The sequence below is a fragment of the Pyrgilauda ruficollis genome, unplaced genomic scaffold, assembly GCF_017590135.1.
Source record: "Pyrgilauda ruficollis isolate IOZ18807 unplaced genomic scaffold, ASM1759013v1 scaffold20, whole genome shotgun sequence".
Taxonomy (NCBI): domain Eukaryota; kingdom Metazoa; phylum Chordata; class Aves; order Passeriformes; family Passeridae; genus Pyrgilauda; species Pyrgilauda ruficollis.
In genome coordinates, this window is record NW_024519207.1 from 2,317,797 (window position 1) to 2,341,810 (window position 24,014).

Sequence of the window (24,014 nt, forward strand, 5' to 3'; positions counted from 1 at the left end):
AAATGGCAGCCCTTTCTGTTTGGGCAAGGAAAAGAGAAACTTAATCAGAAATATGATGCAAGGAGAAGCCTTCCCTGAAATGACAACAAGTTGCAAATTGTTTCTATGTTGCTAACAAGTCTTTTTCCTTCATCCGACAAAGAAGGAGGGGCAACAACACCATTTATCATGACACAGTTCAATTTGCCCCGGGGCAAATCGCTACAGAAGCAAACGAAAGCTCTGCATATGTATTAGCCTTCCTGTGTTACTAGTTAATCCCACAGAAAATATCAAAATGCTGAGGCATCTATTTGAAAATAAGCTTCACAGTTCTCACAGCTATTACATTTTTTTCTCTTCCTATGACAGAAGGGGATTAGGTCTCTTTGAGTTGGCAAAGCACTAACTTTGCTCAGAGGTAATTACTACCAGGATTGAAAGAGTATTTTACAATTCTAAACTTTTTACTCCTCTGCTAGGTACTATAAACCACCCATGAGAGGTTAAAGCAGTCAGTCAGCCCAAATGCTGTGGAGCTGTTACACTTGACCTCTTAAAGCTGGGAGTGGAAGGTGACCCTGATATTTCATGATTGTATGGGTCCTTCTGTACATATAAATTTTATTTTGTTGCTGATGTGATATTGCTGAGCTGAGATAAAAGAAAGTCCTGCAAAGCAGAATGGCAGTCCAGCCCTGTGGCTCTTCCTGCCCAGAAACCAGGACATTTTCATCAGTAAGACAATCTGAAAGAAAACAGTGGGTCCTGCCAAGTCTGCCAGTGCCAACTAGCTCATTTTGGTGACTTCTCTGAAACTGAAGCTGCCTGGGCTTGGGGACAAATAGGACAGGTGGATTTGACAGTGCTGGGTTAATGGCTGGACTCGATGACCTTCGAGGTCTTTCCCAACTTAAATAACTTTATGATTCTATGATCTAGTGACATAAATACCCATGGGTGAAATGGAAAGCAATGGGTTCAGTGGCTGGTGGGGCAGCCTCCACCCCTGAGAGGTGCCACAAGGACTCAGGTATCGCTCTTGCTGTCTGGGAATGCTGGCTCCTGACCCAAGGCAGACACAAGTGGGTGTAAGGTCAGGACAGCAACCCCAGTGGCTGGGAAGCAGCCAGACCCATCTGCAGATATGGAGAACTGGATCTAACACTCCTCTTCCCTACAGTATGTATGCATTTAACTTTAACCCACACGAGGGGCAAAATGTCCCTAGAGTTTTCTTCCGCACCACCTGCATAATCCTAGGTTAGAGAAGTCTCCCTCTTTCATTTGCTTTTTGGCCCTAGGTCTCTTGCACACCTTGCTCAAGCAAAACTCTGGCCATGACCTCGCAGTCTGGTCCCTCTTTTACACTGTTTACACATTCCCTCTGGAGGTGCCCTGAGCAAAGACCCATTCCTTCTCATGGCAGTATTCCAAGTACTTTTTTATTTCAGGAGAAGCCACCACCTTCAGCAGTCTTGATGAGATCTTATTTTCCAGGCTTCTCCAGTTAACTCATCCCATAGCAGAGTTTAGGAAGGATGTAAATACCTGTCTCCCTGAAATGTCTCTCCTCACCCTGTGCTGGTGAAACAAAGGGTGAACCTAAAGACCTCTCAGATGTATCAGGAGTTATTTAATGAAGAGTTACCTACAGGGCCAAGGAAACCTGGTAAGTTTCATAGGATAGGATTGAATTTACAATGAAGTGAGATTTTAGGCAGACTGGTTCCTGGTCCTAGTTTGTGCATGTGAAAGAGCATTTCCAAACTGTGGCAAACAATTTCAATTTTCTAGCCACGTACATTTTCAATCTTCTATCGAGGAAACACTGAGGAACTCCTGACCAGCAATATTGCATTGAGAATCAGAACACTGGAACACAAACTTCCATTTATTCCTGCTGCAGCATGCTGCTTCATGAGAATCAACACCTGAACATGTCTTGTGCCACACAGACCAGATTCCTCTATTGCTACATCAGGCAGTAAGACTTCAAATTCCACTTGACCAAATTGCATGATGCAGTACCAGAGATGTAAATCAGGCAACAGGAGCGGTTCAGGGTGAATTTGCCAAGCTTCTGAACTGCAACTCCCATCAAGCAGTACTTCATTATCAAGAAATTACTGCTATTAGGAAGTAATGAAATAATTCAAAACCAAACATTACAAAACAGCGTATTTTTTTCACTGTTAATCAATCAAAATATTTCAACTGTGGGAATGTAAAATAATCCCAAACACTGTATAAATAATGTCAGAATAAAAAGGCACTATAATATTTCCAATTAAAATTTCCCAGGATTGCTGTTGCACAGAAAGTTACTTCAATCACATTGCAAAACACAAGGAAATGTCAAAACTGTAGCATTTCTCAGTGAACAGGACCATCACATTTTTTCTTAGTCCAATGCAATAGTGATCCTTTTAGGTGTACTAATTGAAAGGCTCATGGGCAGGCACAAAGTCAGAGGCTATTTTCATAAATAAGGAGCACTGCTTTATGGGCAGCTGCAACAGAAGCTGGACACCTCTGGCAGCAGAACCCACCGCTAGGTCGGTCATGCTTTGATGAATTATGCAGCATCAATAACCTTTTGAACAAGCAGGATGTGACAGATTCACCAGCTCCTCCATTCTCTTTCCCTGCTGTTTAATAGCATCTGACAAATGCAGGGCTGCTGGATGATGTGCTTCTCAGCATGCCCTGCTTTGCACAACCCCTCGAACTCAGGAAGGATGTTCAGAAGCAAGAAGAAAGGGGATATTCTGCACAGCACCGTGCCAAGAGGAGAAACCTCTTTCACACTCCCCTCAGAGCACCATTTTTCTGAGGAACTTCAGTTGAATGTTCTCCAACGCTTACTCCTCCATCCGTGCTAAGAAAGCACAGACAATGCACAGAATACCAGCACACACACAAGCACAGCAAAATGGTCAATCTGCTCCTCCAGTAGCTGAAAAACAATATGAAAAAACCCCTGAACAAAAAAAAAAAAATCTCAAAATTAGGCCCATTTTTATCTCTCTGATGGAGATAAAAAGCCTTCTCTGGCACGTTAATATGAGCAGTCTTATGAGGAGTCATTATTACCCTTGGTGTACAGCACTGCAGCCAATCTGAATGAATGAATGAGGGAATGAATCTTGTCAACAACCAACACTTAATGCCCACAGAGCCCCTGCATGATCAAGCAAAGGCAATGGCAGATCTAAACATGTGGTACCTCTGCTGTTAGAAGGTAAAACATCTGCTGAAACTCCCCACTGTGCTCGAGCTCCAGTGAATTTTCATTTCTACCTCACCAGTTATCTTCTCCTGACCTGCCAAGGGTTAACTTTTCATGATCAGTGTAAGCTGCTGTTGAAAGGGCCCATCTCACACCCTTCACCTCTCCATGTACTCCTGCTGCCTTTCCTTCTGCTGGCCTGGGTGCTTGCATAGCTGCATTTCTTGAGCTGATAGTGCAACAATACCTGGCACTCCCTCTTCCATCTGCAGTCAGATGGTCACTGGTGCCATCTAAGCCCTCTTCAGAGCCATGTGACCCTCATCTCCTTCATGGGATTCACAACTTTTGCGGCAAAGAGTCCTCCCATGGAAGGTTATGGACCTGATGGATGTCCCTCCAGCACATGGCTGGCTGTCCTGGGCTCCTTTTGTAGCGCAAGGTGAGAAGCAGTCAAACCTCAGATAAGGCCCATCACTCTCCACTGTACACACCTCCATCTTGGGTGCCTCATCTTCGTGGGCCTACACACATTATCTTACTCTAGTACATTATCTTGCTGTACTCCTTGTCCACAAATGAGAAATGGTTTTGTGGTAAGTGTTATGGAAGAAAAGCCCTTGAGCTACATGATTATCATGTTTTCCATGACATCTTCCAAAACTTCTTTGACTCCTTTAGTAAGGCTGCTGACTGCCCATACCAAGGCAAAGAGTCAGAGTCACTCCTTAGGTCACAGATATGTTCTCAGCCCCCATTTCCCTCATCTCTTCATTCACAGTACTGCAGATTTCTCACCTATCCCCTCACTAGCTGGCAGCTAAGGAACAGCTCATGCTTGGTATAAAGGGATGTGTGTGTTGCCTGTGGGCTGACTGTCCAGCTGCAGGTTAGGAAAAAGGGTAACTTGAACTCTGATTAGTACTTTTTCTCCCTCTTGTCCCAGTGTATTTCATTCAGTTCCAATGAAACCTGTGGGAAGTTAGTGTCTCTGTTAAGATAGATGGCACAAGTTCATATTACATTTCCCTTCAGAAACAGGCTAAAAAGAAAGGATGAAAATGGCATATTGTGTTTCTGGTTTCTGGATGTGTAATCCCATGTCCCTGACACTTTTTGCTGGGTGTGTGTATTCCACCCAGGCTTTATGGAGCCTGGAGGCACGTCAAAGCAGAGGTTGTTCTTATTGCATATTAAGCCCCCAATGAAAAAAAGACTCCCAGCTCTGAGAAGACAGTGTATGGGTACTTCATGCAAACAACTTAGGAACCTACAGAGGCTGTTTTCACACCATGGTTAAAGCAAGTAAACTGCTTGGCAATTCCTTACAAACACCCTGTAAGATAATGATTTTTCTGCCAATGCTCTGGGCTTCTCCATGATCTCTTTATTTTGGCTGCCTGGCATTCTCCCTCAAAATATGCTGCCTGAACATTATGTTATATTGTTAGAAATAATCAGAACTTCAGTTTAAAAAGAAAACAGCCTTATCATCTACTTATCCTCTGTAGAGCACTGAAGTCTTCAATACTCTCCTCAACCATAGATAAGGATCATACTTCTTGGCAAGAACCCAGACACTGATATTTGGTATAAATACCAGATTCTGTAGAGAGCTGCAATGTGTAATTCAATTACAAGTTGTGTGTGTAATTCAATTACTATGTAAATAAATTACTACATAATAAAACTCCCATCAGCAACCACTAGTAAATCAAAAGCTGTAAAAAACTGCATCCAACACCATAATTTCCAAAGTCCTCTGATTATAGGCATTGTGTTTTCTTAAAATTCCACTCCTGTGAAAAGCTGAGATTGTCAAAAATGTGGTTTTTATAAAAGGGCAGAAAGAACACTGCCTTAAAAAAATCCCAAGAAACACTGCACACTTGAGTAGCTAACAAATTCAGTCCAACAATGAGGTCCATACCACACACAATGTACTTTAGTTAACTGAAAGTGTAATTTTATGATGGGCTTAAGACAATTTAAGACTTTACTGTTGGCACTCTTCCCCCTACTATTCTCAGCTAAGTGTTTCCAGTGCTTCCCATGTGTCAGGTCTAGATGCAAGTTGAAAGAGCTTGCTGAACATACTGAAAAGAAACTCTCAGACTTCAGGAATAATAAGGATTGTGTCTTCTGGTGGCAGTCAGAAAACTAGCTTGGCTAAACATGTTAAATTTCAGACAGACCTCTTTTAATCAGCCTGTGTTTTGACACAAATCTTCCTGTATCACAAAGATGTGGCAGGGAAAGCCAGCCAGAGAGGAGGAAGAAGTCACACCAAAACATCTACACTGAAGACACAACCAAAGACAACATGGGATCAAACCCCGAGGCATGGCCGAGCATTGCAACGTTTGTGTCTCTGCAGACAATGAACAATATCAGCATTAGAGCAAAGGACCCATTTGGACTTGGCAGGAGTGGAAAACTAGTTTGAATCTCATAATCCTTTCAGCTGACAGCAGCGTGTGGCTCAAAATATCTACTCCCTACCAGCTGATGGAAAAGGGAAGCAGGAATGGAAAGCATGCTTCGTTGTCCGTGCTCCATCCTGGTCCCTTGTGATGGCAGCCAGGAGTCACCTGGTAAACATTTCATGAACATTTTATAAACTATAGATACTTCCCCCCCCGCCCCAAACTACAAATCAACAAATGTACCAACAAAAACACGGCAGACAGAAGACATCTACTGCTCTAGAATGTGGCATGCACTATTACCAAATGCCCCAGTTTCCACTGAGTGTGCATAAACAAATGGTATTTATTTTTAAAAGTTCAGCTAATGTACTATGGCCATGAGGAAACTAACTGTTGGCATTGGCAACATTTAGTAGAAACTGCCTTAATAGCTCCAGCCTTCCCAAGTGTTTTGTTATTTGACTCGGTGACTCAGATGGCTTTTCCTGCTCTACCCCAGCTAGTGCCTCTGAGTCAGGAGTTGCCACGGGACAGATTTATTTTTTTAGCTTCCCTCTTTGGGCTTTAACAATTCAGACAGACAGAGCAACAATTTCCAGATCATTCTCATCACTGTACCAGCTGAACTGAAGAGTGCCAAGATCTTTCCTGAAACCCATTTCTCCGGGCTAAAACACCCACTAAATGGCTGCCTAGCTCCTTGTGGTTTTCTGGGACAGCAGCAGTAACACTTCCACAGCGGGAAATTTAACCCACATCACCAAATAATCCAATTTAACTTTCTCTGACATATTTCCTGTAATATTTTACTACAACTCTATGGCACTCGATAGCTCAGTGTCTCCCAAAGATTTCCTATGCTTCTGAAATATGATTGGACTATTAAAATGAGGATGTATTTGTTTACACAGTTTTGATTATGACTATATGGCCTTAAAAAAAGGAGTTAGAAAAAATTTACATTGTCATCCATACACATTATTCTAGTCTACTAAACTAGTCCAGTTTTCATCTGCTGTATCTGTATGACAAGAAAAAAAAAAAACCTGACTGGATGCCTGGATGCGGTCAGAAGAGTATACAAAACAACTTCAAACAATGTTTTGATAACTCTGGTGCAGTAACTGTTTAGGGTACACTTGCACATCCTTGATACAGAAATCCCAATCTAGCACCAAGCCAGTAGAAAGTAATTAAGCCATGGGACACACAGCATGCTAAATGATCCCAAAGAGTGAAACTGAATTTTACCAGAGATACACAGGTTACTCCAAGATAGACAAACTTGAACAGGAACTTCAGTCTTAACAAGGGTAATGCTATCTTTGTGGTCAACACCACTTGGAATGCAAAAATCAAATCTAGGTTTGATTTCAAGTTATGCATTCTTCTGTGCATGTCCTTACACAAGGCTGTGCCTCATCTCTAGAGGTGCCTTCCAAGCCCAACTCTCAGTGAATCAGCACTGTACTTTTCTATCCTGTATGCAAGCATTTGGTCCTTCATCACAGTGGAATCTGATGACAAGCAGTTACATGAATGTTTTGCACAGCCAAAGACTGCTAGGCTGCACGTACCAGTGACATTTTCCCTCTTCACCCTGCCACAGTGGGAATTGCATTTTACCCCGGCATCATAACACGAGCCAGGCAAGATATGCAGAAGATGCATCATATTTTCCACAGCTTTATTTTCCACAGGAGCTGACACTTCAGATTTCATTACTATATAAAACACCTGAATTTGCAACACTGACAGATACTGCAGGCTAAGGCTTTACATGATTTGTCCAATTTCCTCTTGCATTTTTCCTCATACTTTAATTAGTCTTCGTTTTATAATAACACCTTCTGGAAATGCAGTATGATGCTGGCAAGCCTGCTGTAAATTGTTTTTATAATTGTATTTAATACAGTTTATTGCCAGCCATTGTAAAAGCATCTCTGTTCTCTATGGAAATAAGAAACAATATACTACAGTGTATCTTTGTATAGCAATAAAAGAATATAATTATATCCTTACACTCATTAAATTATTTTGTTTGCAGAAACAGACTTAGAAGATACCCAGTCCAGCAGTGCCTGGGTCAGAATCAGTCAGAACTAACCTAACTTAAAGCAGGCAACTATATTATGAAATTCAAGCTTTATGACAGATTTTTCAAAGCCAAAATCAGACCCACTCCCCTTCCTGCTGCTGGTTAATTTTCATCACCTTTAGCAGTTCATTGAAGACAGATTTTGAAATTATACACAACTAACAGGAAGCCATTTCTCCCTGTGCTTTTGTTACAAGGCATCTTGTGGTGCGTTGACCCTGGCTGGACACCAGGTGCCCACCAAAACCACACCATCGCTCTCCTCTTATGCTGGGCAGGGGAGAGAAAATTTAATGAAAGGGTCTTGAGTTATGCACAGCGAGAGATCAGTCATCCCTTACTGTCATGAGCAAAACAGACTTGATTTTGGGAAATTAGTTGAATTTATTACCAATCAGAATCAAAGTAGGATAATGAGAAGTAAAGCAAATATTAAAAACACCTTCCCCCAACCCTCCCTCCTTCCTGGTATTACATTTATTCTTAATTCTCCACCTCCTTCCCTGCAGTGGCACACAGGGATGGCAAATGGGAGTTACAGGCAGTTCATCACATTGTTTCTGCTGCTGCTTCCTTCTCAGAGAGAGGAGTCCTTCTCCTGCTCCAGGGTGGGGTCCCTCCCTTGGGAGAGAGTCCTCCATGAATGTCTCCAACATGAGTTCCCACAACAACTTCCCACGGGCTGCAGTTCTTCCCAAACTGCTTCAGCGTGGGTTCCTTCAGTGGAGTGCAGGCTTTCAGGAACGGGCTCCAGCACGGGCCCCCCATGGGTCACAAGCCCTGCCAGCAAACCTGCTCCAGCATGGGCTCCTCTCTTCAAGGCTCTGCAGGTTCTGGCAGGAGCCTTCTAGTGAGGGCTTCCCACAGGGTCACAAGCCCGGGGAGCAGATAACATTGACAAAGTGTTGACCAAACCTTGACCAAATCCCTGAACAATGATCTGAATGTATGCCAGTGTAGGAACAGAATATCAAACAGAGCATTTATTAAAAAGAAACACGTGCAGTAACCCACATATTTTATATCTGCCAAAACAAACCTTCTTGTGTTCAATTTCTAGAACCAGAAAGTGGGTGAAATTCCATGGGCTAGGAACATGGGTATGTGCAACATGGAAATAAAAATTTTAATACCCCAGCTCTCAGGTTTACCACAAAAGAATCTGAACACCCTACAAGGACTCGATTGTTTCCTAGCTGCTAAAGGAAAGGCAGGGGAGCAGGGGAAGGTGAATTACCAGCTTTCCAACTGCAAAGCAGGTGAGTGACAAGCTCTTGACCTCACTGAGAAGCACAACCTGAACTACTGCATGCTACTGGGTTCTACAATTTCAAATGCTCTAAACTTTTCCAGAAACTTGCATCTTATCCCATAGGGCCATTTTTACATTTCATTTACCAACTTGGCTGGATCAGTACAAGTGTGTATCCAGGCAGTTACCTGACTGCCAGGCTAAAAATGGTTAAGGAAAAACAAAATCATTCACTTCCACAATTGTTTCTAAGATAACCTAGTTATATTGGCTCCAAGGCTGACTAGGTGTAGAATACTTCAAATCATGGAATCATTAAGTTTGGAAAATACCTCTAAGATCATTTAATCCAATCATTAACCCAGCACTACCCTGTTCACCACCAAACCACATCCTGAAGTGCCACATCCACACAGTTCCAGGATGGTGACCCCACCACTTCCCTAGGCAGCCTGTTCCAATGCCTGACCACATTTTCAGCAAGGAAATTTTTTTTAATATCTAATATAAACTCTCCCTGGTGCAATTTGATACCATTTCCTCTCATCCTTTGTGAATGTTACCAATGACAAAAGTCATGTTTCAAATCATCCATTTCTGGTTTGGGTCTTTCTGAAGAGCCATTTTCAGCAATGCAAAAATTAAGCAGAAGAGGCAATAAGCATCCCCCATCAAAACTCCTCCTCCCTAGTTGAAAATCATCTCTGAAACACATAGCTCAAAGCAATCTGAAGATAATTAAAATTATGACGTATGGAGACTGTTGTTTATTGCGTCGACCAACACTAATTAATTACTTCTTTGTGATTCTGGCTGACTGTATCCATATGCCACTCATGGTCTTTATATTTTGGCATTATGCACCTCAGGTAAAGGTCCCTTCTGTGGGTGTAAAGTGCCTAGCACAATTCTCTCTCATATAGAATTAGGGACCCCTAATGGAAATTGAACACCATAATTGAAAAGGTAATTGAAAATACGAGGAAAATGAAGGTTAATACATTTCCTAGATTAATGAAGAGCACATTAGTAGGCAAAATATCCCAACAAGACAAAGCACTCTTCCTAAAGAACAAAGGAAAAAGTAACTACATACACCAGCATTCAGGTAAAAAAAAAAAAAAGGCATTCCTCTTTACTGAAATCATACTGCTGAACGTTTGAAAGCTGTAATACCTCCAGATGCATCATCCTGCAGACAGGTTTGCGTGACCTTTTTGTTCAACTCAATAAGACAAGGCAAAGTGGCACACAGCCACCCTGACAACAGCCAGAGCCTGCGCAGCAGGCACCCGCTGCCTTCTCTTGCTAAAATACACACGCTCTGCAAACTTTGGTACTCTTCCCCAAATTACCTGCTGTACAAAACCACAAACATTAGATAAATGCTGCCAGTAAAAAGCATTTTTGGTTCTCTGAAGCTGGGACACAAGGGCAAAGAAGAAAAGAAGTGAGAGGCTGCCTAAAGCCCAAGGTCCAACCAATCCACGAGGCTTGAACTGCTGAAGCAGTACACTGACACAACAGCTGCTGCCTTGTGCTCAGGGAAAAAAAGTACTAGAAATAAGCACAGAATGATCCTGCCACTGCCATTTAGCAGCCAATGAGGTTTTACTTCCGACCTGGGGATCTGGAATTCCTGTATAGATTTGCTGTTTGCAGCAAAGTTTGCCTGCAGTTTGCTCAGCTGCTGTGACAGAAGCTGTAGTTGATCCACCTGCTAAATCTTTCTTAACCTCTTCTTGGCATGTCTGTGGAAAACCATTGTCCAGTGGAGTTAATCCAGAAAGAGAAAAGATTATTCATTTGTTAAACACTGAAATTGGAGCCTCGCTGGTGCTACCCAATAGGACCTCTGTAAAACCAAATTAACCTGTAATCCTTCTGGTTTAGATAAACTCCATTAGAACAGGAACTTCAGGTGAAGCAGCTGCAGGTAATGGAGATTCTTTCCTTCATAATTTTCAACAGCTTACTTTGTGCTACACTAGGGCCTAACAGCATCATTGACTAGCCTGCTTTCTGTGCTGTGAATGATACCACTTACTGAATCTTTCCCCCAAAGAAATTAAAAGGTCCAAATCCCCCTTTATTTCCAATCTCTCTTCTCCAACAATCTTTCTTTAAAATGCATTACATACCCACTACCAGCCTCTGAAAAGGGCTGTATTGAAAGTATTTCTATTTTACCAAAATTCTTTTGTGTAACTGCTTCTGTTACTGTTGCAGTGTCTGACCGAAGCAACCACACAAAGCCCTCAAAGGGCAAAGCTAAATACTGCTACTTGTGAAGCTGCATCACTATAATTTGCCTTGGAAGCAGAAAAGAGAAAGAAGGAGACTTTTCTGTCTCCTGAACTCGAGTGTCTTTGCTGGAATGATAATACCTCCTTGTACTGACAAATTACTGGTGTTGAAACACAACTGCAATGGCCACATCCACAGCGCAGCAGTGGCCAGCCAGACACTGAGCAGACCATAGACAACACGACACACTGTAGCTGCCATGTAACAACAGATTCACTTCCCTCAGAAATACCTCATTTAATAAAAACCAAGGCTTACGCATGCTACCTTTATTTGTAAAATGTGCAGCAGCCATGCAAAGTTTTTAAGGGATTCCAACCAAGTTTAAAAATGAGAAATAATCTACTTGCAGCTTGTCTTTTGAAATAATCTGCCTTCATTAAGCAAGTAAGTATGGATAAGCACGCAACAAGTGGAGGAAATTGGCAGCATATTCCCCAAGCCATCTTCTGAAACTGTGAGCTGAGAGGGTGGCGTGATTACATCTGGTGTAATGAGGAAAATCCAATTTCACTATCACAGAGAAGCTGATTGCCTGGATTTTGCCTCCCAATCATTTCAAAAACTATGCCCGACGGTGAGAATCCAGAAATCTATTTAAACAACAGAATTTAGGAAAAAGCTGCACTAAATTCTCTCTTTCTCAGAGACACACTGAGCAGATGGAGGAAGCACAGCGAGTTCCTTGCTAGTCACATCAGCTCGGGAGTCAGACATTACGAATGCTGTCTCATCCAGCTCTTGTTGAAATCAATTAGAGCCCTTCAGTGAAGACCACGGGAGATGGAAAATAACCCTCTCCACACTTCAGCCAGAATGTGTGAATGAGAAAAAACCTGACAGCTTTCTTCCCCTCTGATTTTCATGCTGCTTAAAGATCCAGATTATAAAACACAACTTGTCATCTTGGAATTTTTGATGTGCTTGCTTGGCATAAATAAAGCTCATGTCAACGTGTGAATCAGTAAGACAGACATCACTTCTCACTTGGACAAGGAGAGATACCAGCAGTCATGCATGAATAAGCATTATTGCATTTCAAAGTGCTGTGGATGCAGTGTGTTCTACAACTAAGGAAGTAGATGGAGTGAAAAAGTGTGCCTTGTTGCGTAAAAAAGTCATCATTTTGCATTGGTGAAAAAATAAAGCAAAAATAATCCAGACACAGGAATTTGTCTTTTATCAGATGGATAACCCAAAAATCAACTGGCATTGTAAATTTCTAGAAAGACTGTGGCACTTACTAGAGCATCTACCATCTCTGAAATAAAAAACCAACTACACTGGAGTTGCTCTGAAGTGCTTTGTTGGCATCAGCTTACAATAAACATTCAATTATTCCTGCATTCCCAGCTCCAATGACATTCATCACTGCAAACTCCTTTGGCCTGAGGGCCCATTCACACTGATTTTGTTCTCATTTTGCCTTGCATCCTTTTTGTTCTCATTTTGCCTTGCATCCTTTTTTTATTTAGGCCTCTACACATGGTTTGAGTGTTATAAACACTCAAACAATTTAATTTTCTATACTGTTTCTAGACATAGATCCAAGAAGAGGAGGAATGGAGGCTTTCCTGTATCAAAGTGAACTCTGTCAATAACACCAGGTTGGTGTTAATAAATATTAGCAAGCAGAACAAAAGAAAATATAATAATCCAATTTAAAAAAGAATCTCAAAGTTATACTCACTGCTGGTAGAGGACATACGGCTGTACTCAGACCTGCAAGACAAAGATTTTAATTAGAATGTTTTAAATCTAAAAGAGATAAGGAAAAAATTACCAAAGCTAACACAAAGTGCTTATTGAAAAAGTTTAATGCCCATTTAGCACTATTTTTGTGCTAAGAGAATAACTGGAACAGTTTTTGAATTGGAACAGGTTTTGAACACTGCTTCAGAAAAACTGGCATCACATGTGAACTCTGAAAATATTAAGTAGAATGAGTAAATACGTAAGTAGAATGAGTAACTATGCTTTTATCTAGGGGTTATTCATGCTACCTAATTCTAGGTGTGAAAATAAAAGCTCAGAAGACTCTCCATAAGGAAGAAATAGTCTGCTTCAGACACAGGTGAGGAGTAGAAGTCTACTAGACTTTGACTCAGCTCCTTTCCTTCCTCACTTTATGTCCTCTAAATGCTGCTTTGCAGATTATGGTTTTGGAGTTCTTTTTAAGAGAACTCTATTTGATGAGCAGAATTTTTATAAAAATTCTACTATTATAAAAATTATAGTAGTAGTTCTACTATTATTTATAGTAGAACTACTACTATAATTTTTATAGTCACAACTGTCAGAAATGGAAGAAAAAAAGAATGCCAAAATATAAACCTTTAGGTGACAAAGCTTTTTGCTTTAGTAGATCATTTTCCTCTTGAAGACATCTCAATGAAACTACACAGCCATTGGTTCTAGTTCAGGGCATACTGGATTATCTGTGAGAAAGTCAGAGAAGTGGAGTGTTTTCAGCAGCAATTAATTTTTCAGCTGCATATAACCCCAAACTCCTGAAAACCCCATTCTGAGCTGATTAAAACATAGCCCATTTATGCCCTGAAGATTCAGAAACAATAAGGTAAAACAAACATGTCATTACTTAATATTTAAGGAAAAAAAAAAAATTTCCACTGCTGAGGCCCTACCTATGACCTTTGAGTGTTTGGGTTTGGAGTTCACAGGCACACAGCCTCTACCCTCACACTTAGTGGGTCTCCAAAACAGACCCCATGCACCAGAGCCACCATAACCATACAGCACGTGTGCCCTGCAGTGCCCTGAACAGGCAAAGCGCTCAGGGAGCCCTGACACAGCTCTTGGATTCAAACCTAAATGCTTGTTTTATGTAATAGTTGCAGCAAGTTTGCAACATTGCTTTAAATGAAAGAAATGAGCCTTGACTCCCAAGAGATGCGTGTGGAAGTAGATACCACCTAAGCCTATTCTCAGGATACCCTCATACTCTAGGCTCTCAGGCAACCAAGGGAAAAAAGGACATCAGTCCCACATATCTATAGTATCTGCTTTTGATTTTATAAAGACAGATCTCTGCAGAAGAAAAAAGCAATTACAGTCATCCCCACATTTCACAGCTTTGCACTCAGTACTCTGCAGATCAGATGCCATCTTCTCATACTGGTTAGGTGAGGAGATGATGAGGAACTACCCCCAACTCTTGCCAATCCTGCTGGACTAGTGAAAGATGACACAACCTGAATTTTTCACAAAACTCATGAAAAAGATTCACCAATACCATCAAGTGCTATGAGGTTTTCATAGTTTTTGGAAAGATCCGGGCAATGCTGGGGAAAGAGTTGCTGGAGGGGGCTTGCAGCTCTCTCTCACTCTTTGCTAATCCTGTAGCCCCAGCCATTTTGATAAGGCCAAGGAGCAAGGAAACATCTTCGTCCCACTGGCAGTGACCACAGTTTTAGGTCATTAGCAGCCACCCTCAGGCACCCCACACAGAGCTGCTCCACAGCACCTTCTCCAGGAACCAAGTACAATCCCTCAACCAATCACCCCCAGGACTCCTATGGAGCTGGGAAGGGCAGGGGCAGTAATTGCTGTCCCGAATGTGGGCTCACTGCCCCGTGTGCAGCACCAATTTACACACCAAGATGAGGTATTCCCATCTCTTTTGTCTAGTTTGTGCAAAGCAGGGAGCTGGTGTGGCCCACAACAGGCTGGACCCCCAGTCATCAAAGCTCCACACACTCGTATTTTAGCAAGCAAAGAAATCAGGGTTCATTGGCCACCAGTCACTCAGCTCTGTTACTGATCAGTATTCTACCTTTGGCTGGCTACATGAGTCACTTCCCATGCCAATGATCAGCCTGTCTCTCGAGCCAGTGGGTTTCCTGTGTCAGTGGGCTGGGAGTCAGTGCTTACCTTCTCCGCCCATGAAATTGTTTTCTACCTAGTTAGAGCTGACTTCAGCACAGTTGCTGAAATTAGTTGGCTTCATTCATTTCATCCTTATCTTGTGAGTTCTGCCAAATGTCCTTGTGGCCTGTGAATTCTGTGTTCTTTGTGCCCACTATCAGCAGCACATCCCTGTCCCTGAGCTTTGCTAACCTCCCCTTAGATCTGAGACCACTGAAGCACATCAAGCCCAATTTACCAGGGCAATTCTACTGACTGATAAATTCTAATTTATCTGTCTAAAACCTGGACATCAACATGAGCAGAGAAGGAGACCTCCTTGTTGCTACTGCTGGGCAATGTACACACTGCTGGTCTGGCTCTGGGCAGGGACCAAGGGGAAGTGATGCCAAGGGCTGGCTAAGGTGCTATGCAAGCCATAAAACCACATGGTATTTTCAGCAGCAAGTCACATCAGTGTCACTTGGCACCATGTATATTTGAAAGGGTGTGAAAACTGTGTAACATGTCATTCTTCATAAGCCTAGAGGCAAGCAATCTACATCCAGCTGCCTCCAAGCAGCCCAAGCAAGAATTCATTTAGTCTGCACTTCTGTTTGAACACAGCCTGGGGCTGTCCTTCAATGTATCTGTGTTCAGCAGTTGGCAGCTAATTCAAAATGAATCTGCACTGCTTGTATTTCGGATGGAAGTGAGACAACATTTTGCCTTTTGCTTACTGCAAGTTGGAACAGCATTCTATTACTTCACACTGTTATTTTATTATCCCAAAGTGCTCCAGGCACATTACAGGACATGGAGAACTAACGAGTCTTGAACTTAGGGAGTAGCAGTCTATGTACATGCAGGACTTGAAAAATGAAACAAGAGGAAAAATAAAAAGATGGGGGGTGAAAAAGAAGGAGACAACAGTGTGTTTGGAGACAAATTGCAGAGACACATTTTAATAAGTTTTAGAATTGTATTGCAGGAGCTTTTTTGTAGTTCTAATATGGTTCAAGCTAATACTTAATTAATGTTTGTTGCATAACTGACATCCACAAATTTAAAAAAGGGTAATTAGGCTCAAAGGCTTATGTCAACGTCAGATAACGAAATGAGGGCTGAACACTCCCTAAGCTCCCTCTATTGTCAATGAAAAGAGAGGTCGGAAGTATCTCTCCCTAGCTGTTGCCTAGACAAGAAGCCTACAGAAACCACATTTCTAACGTAGAAAAACCACATTTCTAATGTAGAACTCTAGACCGGGTGTCTAAAACCAAATGAGATGAATATGAGTCTCTCTGTGTGCTCTCAGGGACAACCTGAATCACCTTTTGCTCCCCCTCCAGCTTCTTTCTTTGCCTTGAATCTAGTCCTTGAGAACAAAAAAAAAAAAAAAAAAAAAAAAAGTGCTAACAAAATCATTATTGTTCTCAAAATATTAGAAGAAACTTATCAGATTCATGGCATGCATTGCAAAGTGGCTTATAAATTAATTTTTTTTTTCTTTACAGTCATTTATTTAGGACACTACATTCTGAGGTTAGTGTAAGTCTTTTAAGCTTTTTAGACCGGCACACACAACATTCCCTTTGACAAAATCATGCATTAGAAAAATCAAGTACTGAAATAAACATCTCCTGGGGCATACAGGCTCTGTGGACATCAAGTAACTGTGTTCCTTTCTGTTCTTTTCATTCCTGTTTTAAACATCCTCAGTATTGGCTTCTATAATTTCCCTTGCAAGAGAATTTTCCCAATGGGGTAACTCAAGAGTAAAGCACTCATGTGCTTTAATGGTGACACTTGGGACCACACTGGGGCTCAGAGGTTCCAGGTCTATTACATGGTCTTGCAGCAAGCTATTTCCTCTGACAGATGTTAGATTATAGATAAAAGGAAAAAAACATCCACGACAGAAAGTGAACAAATAGAGGACTGTTCCCTTTATAGGCACATAATGAGAAGAAAAATTATCAAACAGGATATTGAAACAGTGTGAGGGACTGAAAAGGAAGGCTTATAGCTCAGTCAAAAGACACATCAGTCTGCAAAGAACGTGTTCTCAATGCTCAGCCCACCAGCAAAGAGGAGCTGTGAAGATGTCAAGAGACACTAAAATAGGAATGTAGAAGCTTGTGATAAAGGTGGGACCTTAGTTCCCATTACCACCATTAAAGGATCAGACTTGTGCATTATTAGACATGTAAGAGCATCAGGAGCACAAAAGATATTGAGCAATCCTCTGAGATCTGTGTGCACTTCTCACGGCTGATTAGTGATACAGAACCTCAAAATATCCAAGAGAGGGAAGCATTCCACTGAATACCAGCAAGAAGCCGCTAGTGCAACTTGCAGTTGCTGGACGTGATACCTAAAAACACTGTTAAGCCTGTTTCTTTGGGTAAGAACACGGCTGTTTCACAGCTCTGGCTCACACAAGCAATGCAGCTCCTCCAGCATCACACGGCGCTTGGTTTCCTTGGGCACTCTGATCAGCTGTGGCACAGCACCACGTTAACACAGCTACAGCGCTGACAGCTGCAGCCACAGACAAACAGCCCCAAGGGAACTGCCTGGGAGCCAGGCCAAGTGCTGGGAAACAGTCTGCACCTGTACCAGTAAAACCTCTCGCCCTCCAAAACATCCTGGCAAGTGGTCTGCTGGGAATGATCCCTGAACCATGGCAACGTGGCAAAACAAGTTCCTGGCCCACGGGAAAACATACCCAGGAAAGATATGGGAGAGAGCTAGATGGCCCCATTCAAACTGATGCCATCAAACCATTTTAAGGATTCCACAATACGGACAAATCTGTCCTGTGCTCAGGGACACCCCTACACGCTGTTTAATGCCCAGGCACGGCTGAGACCAAGGTCTCTGAGCTGTGCAACATCCCCAAAGGCAGCCTGCTGTGTAAAACAAACACATCGCAAGTAATTCTAACATAATACAACACCCCAATATGCCTGTGGTCTCTGTTGCAAGGGCTCCTTAAATCCAGCTCCCCAAAATGAAATAGTGGAAAATTTACAATCTCTTCTGCTCTCTGCATCCTTTGCTTGCCTAGGACTGATGGAATGAAACCTGCTGGATTCACATTTCCTATGCCTCCTCTACCTAGTCTTGTGGCACATTTCACTGTTTCATATTAAGTACGGTATTTAACAGCTTCTTTTCCTTCCCTCCCTCAGAAAATGCTCCACAGGGCACACGGGACTATTTTATAGCAGCTAAAGTCCCAGGCATGAATTAGAAGATTTGGCTTTATAGCTCTGTCTTGGGTTTCTTGTCACCAAATTCCTGCAGGTCAGAATACAATCTGCTTCACTTATACCAGTCCAGCACAAGTCTGTTACCCTCATGGTACTTCTACTTGTGCAGCCAAGATGACTGAAATGGAATTACTCACAGCAACTTGTCCCTAAACTCCTTGCTCTGGATTTCTAGGAAGGTGACAAAGACAGATGATGGATTCCCACTGGGCAGCTCTAACCACTACTCCGGAGCTTATTACCAACAGCAATGTTTGACACCCCACGTGAGAGATACCATTGCTGTATAAGGTTTGAAAAGTTGTTTGTCATCTTCCAAAAAGCACTTGATGAGGCAGGACCACTCTGCACTTCAGTGAGCACACTTGGCTGCACTCCCTGCTCACCACTCCCTCACAGAGCACTCCCACAGGGACACACCAGGTGGCATGTATCCACATATCCCAGGCCAGGGGCTGACTTATCCTCCTGAGGTCCTGGTTCTCTTAATTAACAACAGAAGAAGCCTGATTTATACAAAACATCAAACCTTCACACAGCTACATTTAGCTGAGGTGAACCTCCTCGCTGCTTGCTGGGACCTAAAAATTACAGTATCAGCACAGAGCTCATGGCCTCCAGAATGTGATCTAAAGTCAGTTTCAACCTTGCTGTCTGTGCCTGGCACTCTCAGGTCTGCCTGCCCTGATGCTCAACCAAACAGCTTCACTTCACTGAATAAATCTGGTTGGAAATGGTGCCTCAACCCCAGTTTGTGACAAACAGCTTAACTTCACATTATTTGAATGTCAAATCAGAGACAACTTGAGTATCATGACATACCTGGACTGATGGGTCTATACATGAAGTGAAAGTGTCAGCAAAAAACTCACAGCAAAACAACCCCCAAAACCCCAAACCAAAACAAAAGAAGCCCCAAGGTAAAAACAGGCCTTAAAACAGCTTTCAGCATCAGTGGTTTGTGTTCCTGAGAGTTTCTCATAGATGGATGAAATAAGTGACAAGAGACTAACGTGTCAGTTTGAAGGACTGCCATACAAAGTCCTAAGAGACGAATTCCTTAAAGCCAGAAACATGAGACATGAAAGAAACCTCTCACCCCAATAAAATTTGATAATTTAAGTGACCATTCTGACTGAGGACACACACACATTACAGTGTTCTTGATATTTCACTTCTAAGTGGGGTACAATTTTATTATATACATATGTATGTATCTATATAGGCTGCCTTACCTTCTATTAACAAGTGTATTTTCTGCTTTAGAACCTCACACCTTTTACTGAACTGCAACAATTAAAGAAAGGCTTTTTTGATCTGCTTAAGAGATAAGTTAACAGAAGATCAAATAACTTGTGAATTGGCAAGGATGGCACAGGCAGCTAGGGAGAGCCATAAGGAAAACAAACAAACAAGTATAGAACACTCCAAAAATGAACATAATCTCTGCAAAATTAATTTGAGGAATGAGAGACAGGAGAAAATGTAAATGAGGCAACAAGCACCATGAAAATTAACTGTAACCAAACAGCACTGGATTTTGCTAAATATATGTTACAAATAGCTGCTGCACGGTACAGTGTCATAAACTTCAAACATCCCTTGTTTCTCTGTTGTGCAGTGGATTTATCTATATCTTGTTGAACTGATTTGCTGCAGTCGCCTACTACCAAAAAATACTATACCATTCTTCCTAAAATTCATCAAATACTCAACAATTAACTACTGTTTAATCCAATTGATATTTACATTTTAAACTTATACAAAAAACATCCCCACCTGATACTTCAGCAATGGCTCCCCACTTTCTCTAAAAAGATTAATAATTTATTTGAAATACAAGTGGGTAAATTGCAAATTCAAATAAATTAAAATTTATAACTTCTCAAAACTTTAAATGACTGTAAAGTGAGGAAAAACTACATGTTTAGGCAAACTCGGAGGCAATCAGTAAGCTAATGATTAAATGTGAAGCTTTTAAGACATGGGCTCTTACAGCTAAGTAAACAAGTTAACTTCTGCTGGGAACTATCATGGATGTTGAAATGTTTAGAACATTGATGCTTAGAACTGAGAAACTACCTGGTTTTCACATTCACGTGGGATATCAGTCCTGAATGCAGTGAATTAAGCTGATACTTTGTCCTGGATACCAGTGGTAGCCAATCTGTATCATTGCCTCAAAATCAGGAATGCCTAATAACTTCCAAAATTGTCTGTCATCTTTGCTCTGCTGTTCAAAGACAGTGAAATAACAGCACTTGCATGGCTTGTAAAATGAAGAAAATGTTAAAATTAATATTTCTACAATTTGTTTTAAATAACTGCTTTTTTTTTCTTTTTTTTTGTTTTTCTTTGCTATTCAACAGTTCTGTAAACGTGTACATTTCTCCTCCCTTCAATCTTTCTTCCACTTGTTTTTCCTCTCTGATTTTTTTTCCTAATAAAAGACAGACTATTTTATTATTATTATTATTTTATTAATATTATTATTATTCCTAAAGTGTCAGGTTTTATACTACAAATCCACTGCTGAAACTATTACCAGAGAAAGCTTTGTGTCCCATACTTCTGGACTAAAAGTTTTCAGTAGCAGATGGAATAAGGTTCTTATACTAAAAACTCCCAAAATATGTTTCCTGAGAAGATACAACTTGTATAGGCAAAGGCTCTCAGATCAAGGATGGCTGAACTATTTCAAATCTCATTAATAAACAGCCAATATAAACTAATTGGCTTATACGTTCTATACCCTTTATTTAGGTACTTGACAACACCAGCTCAATCCATTCTTATTGGATTCAGGAACTCCAAATATGCTATTTTTGTTCAGCAGACTCTTTGCCAACCCTATTTACCAAGGCAAATGCAGTAAGAGGAACATATTTTCTAAAGGATTAGGAAAATGAAGGGTTTGAATTGTAATTGATCCTGCCTTTAGCAGAGAGTTTTGCCTGCTTTTGTAGCTGGCAGCCACAACAAAACCTTAAGCAACATATGCCCTGTGGAGCACTTGATGTGTTCAATTTGTTAGCTGCTCTAAGCAGCCTCAGCAGCCCAGGCTCCGTGTAAGAGCTCACACATCATTATGTACCATCACTGGGATGACAAGGGCGTGCAGTGCCTGGAGTTACTACAGTCACTATCCACTATTGTTCACTGAGTGACAGAAAGCGACCACTCCATGCAAAACTGGTACTGAATCACTCTGACAGTTGTTCCTCCTTATTCTTTCAGAGGATGATTGCTGAAGCTCAGAATAGTTAATTAATTTTTTTTTTATTTTTTTTTTACCATTGAGTAAGTGGAGAAAAAGGAATCCTGTTCAATTTAGCAATAGCTGTGATGGGACTGAGACAAAGCAAATAGCAGATCTTCTGGTAACAGGGAAAAGCAAGTGCTGTGAACAGTTGGTTTGGTGAGAAAGCTGAAATATAAACATTGTGAAAGAGACATACGCAACATGTTTATCACAATTAAAGGGCTGCTAAACAAAACTAAAAATAATAATTGAAATGCAGAGACCCATTGCTTTTCAAAATAAACGTCAGTGCAAAGCACTGCAGTTATTAATTGCCATATGTCATTGTTCAAATTCCTCAGACAGACTCTTCCACCAACCTATACTTTCCAGTGTCACACATGGGACAGAGACACTTCATAAAATCATCAGCTTTAGCACCTCATCAACACCAGACACAAGCAGCTGTCACGCTGGTCCCTGAGGTCTAAAGGATAATGTCACCAGCTGGGTCAAATCCTTCCAAGTGCCTGTCCCAAGGAAACCCAGGTTTTTCCACTCCAGGTAAACACAGCAAATTAAGAGTGACTTGACCAATCAAGGGGTTTTTGAGCTTTGAACCAGGCATGAGTTCAATGATTAGTTTGTCTTCCTTTTACCCACATCCCTAATGGGGACTAACCTATGTCTGGAAAAGAAGCCTGGATTTTTTCCTTTGAACTCATGTCACATAAAACGTTTTAAAGCTTTTACTGTTAGGTGTGCCTACAACACAAGGTGATGGGAAAAGTCCTTAACTTCTCAGACTACAAAAGAGATTTAAAAATTATTTGAATTACTAGCTGGATGTATGAAAAAGATTGCCATATGCCATTTTCACCTTTTAGATTTTTATTTGCAATATTGCTACTTCAGTTTTGGTGTGGTGCACCTGACACCACTGTGCAAAGAATTAGCTTTACAGTTTTGCCAGAGTCAGACTAGAGGCCAAAGAAGATGCACTGGGCAAGGAGCTTGGAGAGAAACAGCTGGAGAGCAAGGAGGGAGGAGAAGGAAGACTTGGGAAAAAACAGCCTTAGCAGGAGTATGCAACCTCCTTTTGCCCTTTTGGAGCCACAGGAAGAGCAAAGGCTCACTGCCATTCCTGACAAAATCCCGCAGCATCATGTAGGACAGGCTTGAAAGCACTTCCCATTCTCTCCCACAGAGATGGGCTGAAGGTGCAAGCTGAATGGGAGATCCCATGGATCATCCTTGCAGCTCCATTAACTTAGGAGAAGTCACCCAGCTAACAAACACAGCACACCTCTGGCAGCTTGGTCATGAAATCAGGGGGGAAAAAAAAGTCTCCTTGACTGAGATGACACTCCCAGCAAAGTTTAGAGCAGTTCACAGGCTAGCATGGTGAGTATCACAACGAGAATCATGACAACAGCAACCCACTTTCAGGGTGCCTGCAAACCTAACTTGCTTTTGTAGAAGGCTCTCAATGGTCCTGAGGAGTCAACTCTCTCTGCCTGATGCTATCTGGGTGTCACTGCCAGGAGAGGATAGGTCCAGGACACGCTCCCAGGCTATCCTCAGCCGCACTATCCCTGGGATACAGGATTGGTGCGGCACCAAGCCCTGACCAGCGCATCTGCAGCCCGCGGAGCCGAGCGGGGCCGCCCCGCCGAGCCAGCACCGCGTGTTTTGGAGCTCAAAGCCCAAGCCACGACCTGTCCGTGTCTTCCTCCCCGTGGTTAGCAGGAGGACGGTGGGGACTGCTTCACCGACAGGGAACGCGAGCTCCTCGGGGCAGTCGGAGCAGGGTGATGCCTCCCCGGGCGTCACGCCGGACCGAGTCCCAGGAGGGCAGGAAAGAAAAGGCAAGGAGACTCGGTGCTGAGCGGGATGCTGCCGGAGGGAAGCTCTGCCCGGGACACGAAGCCGCCGCCCCAGCCCAGCCCCAGCCCCGCCGCTGCCGGGCGGCCGCCGGCAACAAGTGCAGCGCCGGGGGCCGGGCGGAGCCGCGCCCCGGCCGGAGCCGCCCGCACTCACCCGCCCGTCTCCGCTCCCGAGTCCGCGCACTCCTCCTCTCCGCCGGGCTGCTTCTCCATGGCGGCGGCGGGGCCGGGGGGCTCCGTGCCCGCCCTGCCGCCCACCGTGTGCGGCACAGAGAGCCGCGGGAGAAGGAGCAGCGGCCGCTCCGCCGGCCCGGCCCGGCCCCCGCCCCGCGCCGCGGGAGGCACCGCCCGCTCCCGCTCCAGCTCCCGCTCCCTGCGGCGCGCCCGGCCGCGGGCACGGCCCGGCAGCCGCGACACCGCGGGCACGGCTGCCGGCTCAGAGAGTACG

General features: G+C 42.7%; 1 protein-coding gene across 1 annotated transcript in view; it reads right to left on the reverse strand.

Moving 5' to 3' along the window:
* FAM124A (family with sequence similarity 124 member A) overlaps nucleotides 1-23,779 on the reverse strand; it is a 36,730-nt gene extending 12,951 nt beyond the window's left edge. The window contains exons 1-2 of the mRNA XM_041467071.1: nucleotides 23,721-23,779; nucleotides 12,988-13,019 (exon numbers count right to left, since the gene is read on the reverse strand). Coding sequence (XP_041323005.1) covers nucleotides 12,988-13,019; nucleotides 23,721-23,779 — 91 coding nt within the window. The remainder of the gene's footprint in view (nucleotides 1-12,987; nucleotides 13,020-23,720) is intronic.
* Between the last annotated feature and the right edge of the window lie 235 nt (nucleotides 23,780-24,014).